This window comes from Solanum stenotomum, chromosome 1, assembly GCF_019186545.1.
Source record: "Solanum stenotomum isolate F172 chromosome 1, ASM1918654v1, whole genome shotgun sequence".
NCBI lineage: Eukaryota > Viridiplantae > Streptophyta > Magnoliopsida > Solanales > Solanaceae > Solanum > Solanum stenotomum.
In genome coordinates, this window is record NC_064282.1 from 84,272,176 (window position 1) to 84,285,544 (window position 13,369).

Genomic DNA, 13,369 nt, shown 5'->3' on the forward strand with positions numbered 1-13,369 from the left:
AGTAGATCATTAATATGAAAAATAAAGAAGGTATAAATTTAATATGTTCTTTTATTTTTCTCTCAACAATTTCATAATCCAAAAACACTTCAATCCACAAATACAAAAAAAAAATTAAGGTATATATTTTATTTGTGTTTTCTTAAGAAATTTGCAAAAGAAAAAGTAGATCATTAATATAAAAAATAAAGATGGTATAAATTTAATATGTTCTTTTATTTTTCTCTCAACACTTTCATAATCCAAAAACACTTCAATCCACAAATACTCTTCAATAAGTAATTAAAACAGAAAGAACATCAATGATCTTGAAAAACAATTACATAAGTTTTGATACTATTGTCATGAAATTCAAAAACGACAAACATCCATAAAAACTAACATAAATACATATTATTTCCGTCAATTTATACCATATTCTTATTCTTAAAAATCAAGATAGGTGAAATTTAATAAATATTTTGCTTATCTACTTTTCTTACATGTTCTTAAAGAAATTATAAATATAAATAATATTTTAAATAATTTATTCCTTAAAAGAATTTTTGCAATTTTACAAAATTTATTTATAATTATACAAAAAATTAATTGTTAGCATTAAAAAAACTACTTATATCTTGATTTTATAAACTAAAATATAATTTCAAACAACTATTTATTATAATAAAATAAATAATATAGAATAGAAAAAATAATATTAAAATAATAAACTAAAAACTTATATAATTATCGTAAATTTAAATCAAACTTCAGTACGTAAAAAAAGAAAAGCATAAACTAATTAGTTCAGTGGGTTGATTACATGAATTTTCACTAATTTTTTTAAAAAAAATTTCACTATCCTCAATTTTCTTGAATTCATCCAAAAATAAGTAAATTTAATTTTTTCGACATATTACTTTAATTTTCCCTCAAATAAATAGTAATATAGATATAAAATATATAATAGATACCGTGTGTGAGTTTCAAAGTTTCTTTATTAAAACAAAAAATAAAAAATAAAATTTACACTAAGAATTAACAAGCAAAAAGGAAAATGCAAGTAAGAAAGAAAAAGTAAAAGAAAAGATTAAAATTAGAAAAGAAAAAATAGGGAAATAAGTACATATGGGTCCCGCAGTATACATGTGGCAGCCAAATGAGGCCTCACACAACTTACAGTATGTGTGCCTCGCCCAGAATAAAATTTTTCTAGGGAGATATATTTTAGGGAAAAAGGGTAAAATGTATCCTCTTTATATTTTAAGGTTATATATATCTTACCGTCAATATTTTAGATCATTTATACCTTTAAGACTAACAGATTGACACATGGTATAATCTAAATAATTTACTTGATTTTATTTATTTATTTGTCAAAAAAAATAATCAAAAATCCACCCATTTTTCATAAGTGCATTACCCAAATTAAAATACCATGACGTTTAAAATTAAAATAAAAGGGAAAATTGTATAAAATAGCAAACTATTAATTCAAATTAAATGTTATAATCACAATTTGATTTAATTGTAACTCGTAGCAAACTGTTGTCATTTGCCTCTCTCCCTAAAATTCTCGCTCGCCACTCTTGTTTTCTCGCTGGCAGTCTCTCTCTCTCTCGCCTCTCTCACTTTTATATAAACACAAATGTATAAAATGCGTTTGCGTTTGTATAAAGTGGGAGAAAAATGTATATATACATATCTTTTCGTTCGCCTCTCTCCCCAGAGAATCTCGCTGCCACTCTCACTCGCCTCTCTCACTTTATACTTGTATAAAACGAGAGAAAATTGTATATATAAATACATATATTTTCGTCCTATACACATATAATTATACAAATATAGATCTTTCCCTGCCCAATTTTCTGTTGTCTTTCTCGCTTTATACAAACACATATTATACAATTGATTCTTTTGTATATGTATACCGAAATAGATTATACAATTGATCTTTTGTATATGTATACCAAAATATACATATTAATAGCCATAACAAACATAAAGTTTGTTATGGAGAGCAATTATACAAATTATAGTTATAACATACAAATATGATTTTTTACGTTTGTTAAAACTAAAATTACTCAAAATAAAAAGCATAGACTTTCATCTCCATTAAAAATTAAACTAAAGGAAAAATGTTTTTCTATTCATTTTCATTGGCACCATTCTCCAAATCTCACAAACAAAAACCCAGAAGCATATTATTTCAATGAAAATCAAGAAATCAGTTTCATTTTTTTGTTCAAATCAATTTATTATTATTGAAAGGATCGGAAACAATGTAACCATTGATGGACAAAACTTCAAGCTTAAAAATGGGACTACAATTGAATCGAAAATTTCAAATTCAAATAGATTTGTTGTTATTGAAAGAGGTTGAGAAAATATTATCGCTATTGATGGACAAAGCTTCAAGCTTTAATGTGGGTCTACAATCAAAGAAAATTTCAAGTTCAAATCGATTTGTTATTGTTGAAAGGGATTGAAAATATTTTTGAAATAGACAATGTACGAAACACCCAATAACCAAGATTCCTACGCTGAATGAAGATGAAGTTTTTTTTTTTGTCAGCACGAGAGTAGTTTTAGTGAACAAATCTTCTTTCTTGAAAGATGAGTTCTTGATTCCATGGTTATGGTGGTTTGAGAACAATAGAGGGATGTTTTCTAATGAAAATGAAGACTGGATTTTGACACCACCCATTTTGGTTGTGGGTCGGGTGGATTTTTATTTTTTGGGTAAAAAATAAATAAAATCGGGTAAATCATTTAGATGAAGCCACGTGTTCATCTGTTAGCTTCAATGATATACACAATCCAAAAGAATGACGGTAAGGGTATATAGAGCCTTAAAGTATAACAAAGGGTATTGACATACCATTTATGAAGTTCGAGAGTATATTTGTCCTTATTCTCTTTATTTTATTTAACTTCAAATGACCCAAGGTCATTTTTGGACCAAAGTAACTTCAAATGAATGTGTTAAAAATAAAATAAATAATAATTTTATTTGAAAAATGAGCATTTTTGACTAATTAAATAACAATAAGGGCATTTTAAAATCAAACTATTAATCACATAGATATTTTTAAACTAACCCATAAACGGAGGGTGTTTTTTTTCATTTAAAATAATTTAAGAGCATTTTTGATCATCTTGCCTTATTACTATTACTAGTTTCTGGGCATGCACTTTGCCTGTGCAACCCATATTAATAAGTATATTATTTATTAAAAAAATATTATTAAATAATATGATTTGAGTTCTTTTTTATAAAATGTGTCTAATTGCAGTTTCTTACTTTGTCTCACTACGAATTGAGACACTCCAATTTCATGACATCCAAGTAAATACATCGAGATAATAATATGAGAAGTTAATAAAATAAACTCTATTTATAAGTCAAAAAATGAGTTCGTAAAGCAAAGGAAAAAGATAACAACTATCTAAATTAGCTAACTAGTCAAAATCCCTAACATAATTATTAAAAACATCTACATTTTAAAATAATTATTAAAATTGTCAAAATGTCAATATTTTAACAAGTGTATCCTAATATAACTCATCTACCGTCCTTTTATTTCTCAAAATGGCGGCCCCACTTTTTTACTCAAATACGGCTGAATGAAAAAAAAAAGATTTCACTATCCACTTTTCGCTCTATAAATTTTTTATTCAAATTCTATCATTTCTCTTTCTCTCTCTCTCTCATGATTTCTTACATTATTCCATATCTTCAAGTAACTTAAATCTTGCTTTTTTAAAATCAAATTTCTCCATTTTTCTAAGAAATCTCAGAAATTATGCAAAAGATTTTCAACCTTTGTTGAAGCGAATTCGACTGATTTGTGATTGTTTTCATTAAGGAAGAAATTTTGAAATAATCGATTGGGATTTCAAAGTGAATTTGACTGATTTCGTTGAAGTTCGAGATTGTCGGTGAAATATAGAAATGATCAGGTATTCATTAACTATCGATTCTTTAATTTGTTTGGAAGTGATTCTAAAATGGCTATTGAAAAAGTTATTCAAAAATGGATCTGGATCGTATTTTATATGTTGGATCTTCACCTGAATATCTGCATAAGTTACTATTCAAATAATGAATTTAAAGGTCAGACAGTTAGTACATGTATTCAATTTGAGAGTTTCAGGGCAATATCTCATCCAAGACACTTTGTTGGACGACATCAACAATTCTAGTTATCTCTTCAATGAATTAAAGTATTTTTGCATCTTTCTCACATGCAGAAGAACCAAAAGTAGATGAAAGTATAGAATCACCGGTCATATTTCAAAATAATCTGTTTGGGATACAAACAATGAATGATAGAATTATTTTGATTTTGTTGTATGTTGGATGCTTGGAATACAAAATAATTTAAAATCCTATTTAGTAGATGTTCTATAAATTAGACATTGAATATAATATATATGTGGAATACATAACATATAAGAAATACATTTTTGGCATGAAATACATTTTTTTTTGAATTACAAATGTTACTATGATTGTAAATTTGTACGTTTTGATGACTGGAATACAAATATTGTTGGAATTTTAAGAAAGAATATATGTTTTTGAAAATTATATAAATCAATGTTGTATCATTTCTAAATGAACATGAGTTTACATAAATATATGGATACAAATATGCTTCTTAAATTGTCACGACCCAAGCCTAGGGCCTAGACGTGACATGGCGAATGAGAAACCCGAAGGAACCCCAAACAAGCCTCTCAAACTTGTCATCACACTTCATCGGTCGTGGAAGTACATTCAACATTAATTAACGGGAAGTAGGGACTAAGGGCAAACCATTTCAAAATGACATCATAGAACAAGAGTCAAGCTCATTTACAAAATACTTGTCTAACGTACACCTCTACATACATAGATAGGACGGGGGCCATGACATACTACCGGCTCCCCTCATGGTCAAAATACAATTGCAAGCTAAAGTCTCAAAACATAGGAGTAGGAAACATAACATAGCCCTCGAATCATTGAGGACTCACCAACAATTCGGATAAGCACCGTACTAGCCACGTGAATGCAGAGAAGGATCAAGAGTAGCTCCGGTCCCTACATGGTGACATCATGTAGGCAAAATATGCGTTAGTACTTGGAATGTACTAAGTATGCGGGGTGCAACACAATAATAGACAAGGATACAATCGAAATACAAGAAATAGTTTCATAGGCATTATGAATAACAATATGAGGATGCATGATCAAGGTGAAGTCAAAACATATTTAAGTAAATCTATACTAATAGTAGATATCATATATGTATGCATGATCTAACCAATCTATAACCCCAACTTAGGATGGGGGATGCCGTTCACACCCGGACACCCTGGTGGCAAGGTATAAACCCCTCACATGGTTGATGTTGGTCACACCCCAAGCATCCTAGGTGGTGAGATATAAACCTCTCACATGGTTGATGTTGGTCACACCCCAAGCATCCTAGGTGGTGAGATATAAACCTCTCACATGGTTGTTGTTGGTCACACCCCAAGCATCCTAGGTGGTGAGATATAAACCTCTCACATGGTTGATGTTGGTCACACCCCAAGCATCCTAGGTGGTGAGATATAAACCTCTCACATGGTTGATGTTGGTCACACCCCAAGCATCCTAGGTGGTGAGATATAAACCTCTCACATGGTTGATGTTGGTCACACCCCAAGCATCCTAGGTGGTGAGATATAAACCTCTCACATGGTTGATGTTGGTCACACCCCAAGCATCCTAGGTGGTGAGATATAAACCTCTCACATGGTTGTCCGGTTCTTTTCCCCCGGACCGGGCATGGTCATGCAACACTTTATATAGGAAATTCCCATTAGGCTCTAATGCAATCTCACGTATGGAATGAACATATACACAAGCTTAGTTTGTCATCAACACATCTCTGGATTGCCATACATCTCATAACTCAAGCTTTAAAGCATCGATTCATCAATTCTCCATAGTTGGACATTTTGTCAAACACCTTGAAGGCATGTAATGGAATCAAAGAGCATGGAAAATAGGGTAGTAATTATGCAGCCAAACCAGTGAACAACCTACAACAACACCTTTTAACACCCACAATACCACATGAAAATCTCCACATCCATTCCAAATTTAGATTCAAGTTCTAGAGTCACAACATGCTCAAAACAATCACTTTTCATGTTTAAAATTCAATGTGCAGGAAATTATTACAAAGAACAAGACTAATTTATGAATCTTAACTTAAACCATGAATTAGTGAGTAGAATAGAGTCTAGGCACTATGGGTGGAAGGACCCATGAGTTCAACACCACATACCTTGAGTTCTTATGAAGGTCTTGAGAGTGTCTTCAATGGAAGCTTGGAACTTGGAGCAAGAGTCTCTTCAATCTTGAGGAAGGTTTTGGATTAGGGTTCTTGAGAGAACTTGAGAGAAAATGTGTCTAAGTATGGGAGAGGTGTTTTGGGAAATGTTTTAGAGATGGGAATTGAACTAATGGTATATAGGAAATAACATATGCCCTTTGGAAAAATGGTCCAACACTTAGAAAAAAAAATGAGGCGGGTGAACAGTAAAAACGCTCACTGGAAATTGCATTTCCTGCCGGACAGATTTTACGAAAATGGGCATAACTTCTTCGTCCGAACTCCGAATGAGGTGAAACGAAGTGCGTTAGGTAGCTAACTCAAAGGGCTTTCCATGGATATGTTATGGGCCACCCAATTATTTGTGTGCTAGGAGATATGACCCTCCAAAGTAGACCCTCGAAAAAGGCTTCACTTGGAAATTTCGGATTTTGATACGGTTGCTCTAAAATTTGGGTTAGACCCATTTCCCACTCAATTTGACCCCCTAAACAAGAATATGAAGTCGGATTTTCGAAAAACGAAACGGATTTTTTTTTGATATAGCTAAACAAGTTTCCGGTAACTTCCGAAGCACATTTTTAAGAACTTTTTGGGTCATTTCATAAATAACTACAAATCCATTTGGTATACCTATTAGAATGAATACAAACTAATAAAGAAATATAAATGTCATTATACAAACTCAAACATGAAAATCATAACAAATACAAATTCACATATCATACATATTGGAATGAATACAATCAATTACTTTATGAGAATTTTAAGTGATATGTTCCTTTTTAAAAAATACTCTATCCCATGATTTTCTTCTTTTTGTTATTAAATAAATGAATTATTTCAAATCAAACAAATTAAAAACACATAAATTAGAAGAATAACAAACTAAAATATTGACATTTTTAATAAATATTGAAAATGTTGATAAGAGGTTTTATTAAATTCTAAAATATTGACATTTTGAAAATTTTCCTTAAATTTTTCGATAGTGTTAAAAGTTTTTTTCGCTGGTAGAATAGTGTTAGAAGATCAAAAGATTGCAAGAGATTAATCCCCTGCAAACCGTAGTGCAATATTAATATTTCTTCAATTAAAAGCTTGATAGGAGATTATGAAAAAAAATTCTTTCAATGTTTTTACATTACCTTTTGAATCTCCTGATAATTATAATGAAGTCTTCAAGATATTATATTAGATTTTTATCCACAAGCACTTAAACTAATATTTAATTATAAATATTAAAAATTAAGGTGTAAAAAGTCTTATTATTTATATTTTGAAAATCATAATATTTATGAATATAACTACTATTTATATATAAAATTTAATTGTATCTTAATATATAACTTATACACCATTAATTATCAATGTTATAGGTTTCACCTTCTTCCTCTTTTTCAAAAAAAGAAGAAGTGAGAGAGTATACATTCTTAAAGATGAAAGTTAATGTACATGTAAATTTAAAAGTATAAAGAACATAAAAATTCCTTTTTGTTTTTGTCTCTATAGTGAAATATGAAACAAAACTAACATAAAAAATAGTCTATATTTGAGCATGCAAAATAAAATATGAAATTAAAGCAAGTTGCTAACAAAGCAACAATTCAACTTTATAAAGAGAGATAGAAAAAAATTATTATAATTTTAATTACTACAAATAAGTATAAAACAAACACACCAAGCTCCAATGCTTCAGCAATTGAATTCCTGTCTATACTTGTGACTGTACAAGGAAATCTCACGACTTTCACCACAAATTGTGACATTATTTCACCAGTTTAAAGCTCCGACACACAAGAATTGTAGGAATAATAAATGAAAGTCTTTCTCGGAAAAGTGAAATTATAGAATTAAATTTGCGGAAACATGAAAAGTCACATGAAAATTTGAAAGGTCAAATACTATTAAAATAAATATTAAGAAGATAGAACATGAAATTTAACTTTAAAAGATACATATATCTACTTTAGTTTTTTGTCTTTAAGGAATAATTACTCATTTGTATTTTTTTCATTTGAGTGAGAAATTTGAAAAGTCAAGATTAAGAAATGAGAATAAGAAGATTAAATATATAAAAATTATAGAAGTGAGCACTTAACTGAACATGCATGCATAAAAAATGTTGTAATTAATTATTTTATGGAGAAAAAAAAAAGCAGACATGCATTTTAGAAAAGATAATAAAACAAATATTAATAAAATTTGTATTCAATGAATTAATTGCAATATAAATGTGACATGAATAAGATATATAATTAGATGCTTTTATTATTTTTGATATAAAACAAGGGTAAAATGGTAATTTAACTTTGAAGATAGAAGCTTGTTTATATAATATAATATAATATAATATAATTTAATATAAGTAAAATGATAAGTACATTAAACAATCCATTGTAATTTATAATTTAATTAATCATTGTCTTTCTAATAAATGTTTAATATTTAATTAATTAGATGTTGAGTGTAGCCTAGGGGTATATATATTGTAACACCCAGATTCGAAAGAGGGAATGTAGCTTTATAGGACTTACAGGTGCCATCCACGAAGGACTAACCATGGGTTGTGGGTCGAACCACGAGCCGTAGGTAGGGCTCGTGGAGAAGGCTACCTACATTGGTCCAAGCATGGACCACGGTGGGACCTACATATCGTAGGTGGGTCCACGCCCAGTGGTCCAGCAAATCGTCGTTTGGCCAAAACTCTCATACCATGGACCATGACTGACCAGGACGGACCGTAGGTCACAACGGTCTGTCGATCGAGGTTTCATGGATAGAGAGCCGACAATTATTTTAGGGACATATGAGTCTTTTTCGATTTCAATTAAATCAATGTGGTGTCGTTTTGCCTAAGTCTAGACCACCTATATAACCATTTTTAACCCCCAAAACCCCTCATTCAAGTCATTCTCTCAAATCCCAAAAGAAAACCCAAAACTCCTCTAAAAAATTCTCTCTCTAGAAGTTGCAAGAAGAAGGAAGAAATTGGAGCTAGGTCAAGATCAAGTCTCCCAATATTCAAGATTTGGAGGGCATTGTACTCAAGGTATGATGCCTTTTCATATATGGGATCCTTCCTCCCATGGAGTCTCCTAGAATTCCACAATTTGAAGAAGATTTCCCCAATTCTAGTTAGAGTTTCTTCCAATGTTGTGGGCAATGATGAATGTTGATCCAATTGAGTGGATTGTGATTGTTTATGATTGAATTGCATGTATTTAGGATTAAATTACATGTACCCATGCCTATCCTATGGACCTAGGGTAGAATTGATATGATTTGGGTTGATGCCATGAAGGGAAACTTTGTAGGTTAGATATCTCCTTATAGGATTGATGAAGTATGATTAGAATTGCTTGGGATTAAAGCATATATGATGAATATGATGTTAATTGCTTGAGAGTAAAGCATAGATGATGGTCATGAAATGTAGTGCTTTGAGAATAAAGCCTAGACTATGAATTGTTGATTGTTAATGTTATGATGTGGAATGGATACTTCCCATAATGAATTGCTAAGCAGGATTGTATGAATGTGAAAGGTTTGCTCACATGAATGATTCTAGGTTGAAAGGATTACTCACCTAAAATGAATCTAGAATAAAAGCTTATGTAATTGATGTGGCTAGAGGCGATTATCCTTGACCTCCATATGTAAGGAGATGAGGTGATTCCCATACTCCTTAGAATTGAACAAGAGGTGAGTCCCACGTTCTTACCATGATGAATGGACATGGAAGTGAGTACCCATGCTCCTTATGAAATGATGTGGAGGCGAGTATCCGTGTCATATGGTGAAATTGTGGAGGTGAGTACCCGCGATCTAAAAGTAAGTAAGGTAAGAGGCGAATACCCATTAGCCTTTATAAGCTAGGAATTGAGGCGAATCCCCATGTCTTTAAAAGTAAGTATGAATAATGAAATTATTTTATGAAGATGATTTGATTGGAGTGTTGCTAGATATGCCTTCCATGATGCAAGCTTACTAGAGGCAGATGACCTATGTCTTGGGTAAGGATAAGTGAGGTTACTTAAGTAAGTATTCCTCTTTCATTATGATGCTTATTATGTATTGATTATGTTTATGCCTTATGTCTTATGTTGACTAACACTTATGATTATGTTGTTATGCTAGCCATCATATTTAGTACTTGATTGTACTAACATATACTCTTGCCTACATTCTTATCAAATGTAGGGTCCAACGACATTGATTCTCACACTTGTGGCTAGCTTCGTTGTTGATCAAGGAAGTGAAGTTTTGGTGAGTACTCATTGTGTTCGAGACAATGATGTTAGACCTTCGCTCGTTTTATAAAAGACTTTGATTGTATTGAAAAGTTTTAAATTCCTGCTCATTTCTATTACTTTATGTTATGATATGCTAAGTGGCTTGTATGAGGCCTCTCGGGGTCTTATACACCTTGTTACATCTAGGTGGTACCCCTGGGTCGTGACAAACTTGGTAATCAGAGCACAAGGTTTAGAATAGTTTTAGGATGTCTCAAACCACGTCTAGTAGAGTCTTTTTCATAAGTGTAAAGTGCATCATATTTATGAATGAGAGACTATTAGATTCTTAGGAAACTTCACTTCTTAACTTCTCTAAGTCGTGCCATGGATTTAAATTCTATAAGTCTCTCTCCTAACCCATGCCCGATGATTTTTAGGATATAACTACTAGAAGGGTTGCTAGAAGGATGGAGTGAGACAATATTGATCAAGAGGTTCTTCCCCAAGCTCCTCCTTAAGCTCCGGTTGACCCATTGAATGAAAATGTAACAAATGCGAAGTTTAGGTCGGCATTCAAAGTGTTGGCTCAAGCATTTGACGGCACAAGCCAATAGAGAGGTGGTAGTCCCCGTGATTCAAATGTGGGTACGGTGGTGGCAAGAGTGAGGGATTTTACAAGAATGAACCCTCTCGAATTTTATGGCTCCAAAGTTTAGGAAGACCCTCAAGAGTTTATCGACAAAGTTTACAAGGTACTTTCCATTATGGGTGTGACTCCGGTAGAGAAGGCGGAACTAGACGCTTACCAACTCAAAAGGGTTGCTCAGATTTGGTTCAATCAGTGCAAATATGCAAGGCAGGTGGAAGCGGGTCCCATAGAATGGGAAAGGTTCAAAAGTGCTTTTCTTGATAGATTCTTCTCTCTAGAGATGAGAGAGGCCAAGGTACTTGAGTTCATTAACCTTAGGCAAGGAAATATGAGTGCAAGGGAATACACTTTGAGGTTCACTCAACTATCCAAGTATTCTCCTTCCATTGTGGCGGATCGAAGGGCCAAGATTAGTATGTTTGTGTCGGGTGTGTCCGACATAGTAGTCAAAGAGTGCCTCACCGCTATGCTTGTCCATGACATAAACATTTCTAGCCTTATGGTGGATGCCCAACAAATTGAGGAAGAAAAGCTCAAGGAAAGATCTAGAGAGGCAAACAGAGCAAGAGTGGATGATGGTAACTATTCACATTCTAGGTCCGGTGGATGTGGTCGTTCAAGGTTTCGACAAAAATTCTCTGGGCAAGGTTCTTCTAGTTCTCCAACAAGGCCTAATAATAAAAGGGTGTCTAACCTAAAACCTCAAGGAGATGGTAATAGGTCTTCGATGCCTACTTGTGCTAAATGTGGGAGAAATCATGAAGAGAAGTGTCTAGCGGGTTCTAATGCTTGTTTTGGTTGTGGAAAGACGGATCACAAAATAAGAAATTGTCCTTCGGTTGCTAAGAATGATGGAGATGGAGATGGTCGTCGTAGGGCTCAACCCTACCCTTCATCCGGTCCGAGTGGTTCGGGTGGGAATGCTTCTAAGAAAAACTATTTCTATGCTCTCCAAACTAGAGGTGATCAAGAGAGTTCCTTAGATGTGGTGACTGGTATGTTAAAAGTTTTCCATATAGATGTGTATGCCTTACTTGATCCAAGTGCTACTTTGTCCTTTGTAATCCCTTATGTAGCTATGAAATTTGATATACTTCCCGATGTGTTGTTAGAACCTTTTTCTGTCTCTACCCCTATTGGTGATACTGTGGTGGCAAAAAGGGTCTATATGAGATGTCCCATTTCCTTATCTCATAGAGTTACTCTTGTTAATTTGATAGAGCTAGACATGATAGATTTCAATGTTATCTTGGGTATGCATTGGTTGCATTCTTGTTACACCTTTATTGATTGGCCAAATTTCAGTTTCCAAATGAGCCTATCCTTGAGTGGAAGGGGGGAAACTCTATGCCTAGAGGTCAATTGTTTATTACCTAAAATCTAGGAAAATGATTTCGAAGGGTTGTGTCTACCATATAGTGAAGGTGATGGATGTGGAGTTTGAAACTCCTATTCTTGAGTCGGTCCCAATTGTAAAAGAGTTTCTGGAAGTTTTCCTAGATGATTTACTCGGTATTCCTCTTGAAAGGAAAATAGACTTCAGGATTGACCTTCTCCCCGACATCCAACCTATCTCTATTCCTCCATATGGAATAGCTCCAGTGGAACTTAAGGAGTTGAATGATCAGTTAAAGGACTTATTGGATAAGAGTTTCATCTGACCGAGTATCTCTCCTTGGGGTGCTCTAGTTTTGTTTGTTAGGAAGAAAGATTGTTCACTCCGTATATGTATTGATTATCGGCAGTTGAACAAGGTAACCATCAAGAACAAGTATCCTCTTCCAAGAATAGATGTATTTGATCAACTTCAAGGGGTAAGTTATTTCTCCAAAATTGATCTCCAGTCGGGTTATCACCAGTTGAGGGTGAAAGAGTAAGATATTCCGAAAACAACTTTTAGAATCCGATATGGTCATTATGAGTTTTTGGTTATGTCATTTGGTTTGACTAATGCCTTGACGGCGTTTATGGATTTGATGAATATGGTGTTTAGACAATACCTTGATATGTTCGTAATTATGTTTGTAGATGATATTTTGATCTATTCAAGAAGTGAGAATGAGCATATTGATCATTTGAGAATTGTATTGCAAATTCTGAAGGACCAACAACTCTATGCAAAGTTT

General features: G+C 32.7%; 1 protein-coding gene across 1 annotated transcript; it reads left to right on the forward strand.

The window, feature by feature from the left end:
• Positions 1-11,571: 11,571 nt before the first annotated feature.
• Positions 11,572-12,904, forward strand: LOC125857807 (uncharacterized). The gene is made up of 2 exons (XM_049537457.1): positions 11,572-12,405; positions 12,644-12,904. Exons 1-2 carry the CDS (start codon positions 11,572-11,574, stop codon positions 12,902-12,904), a joined length of 1,095 nt encoding a protein of 364 aa, XP_049393414.1.
• Positions 12,905-13,369: the final 465 nt, after the last annotated feature.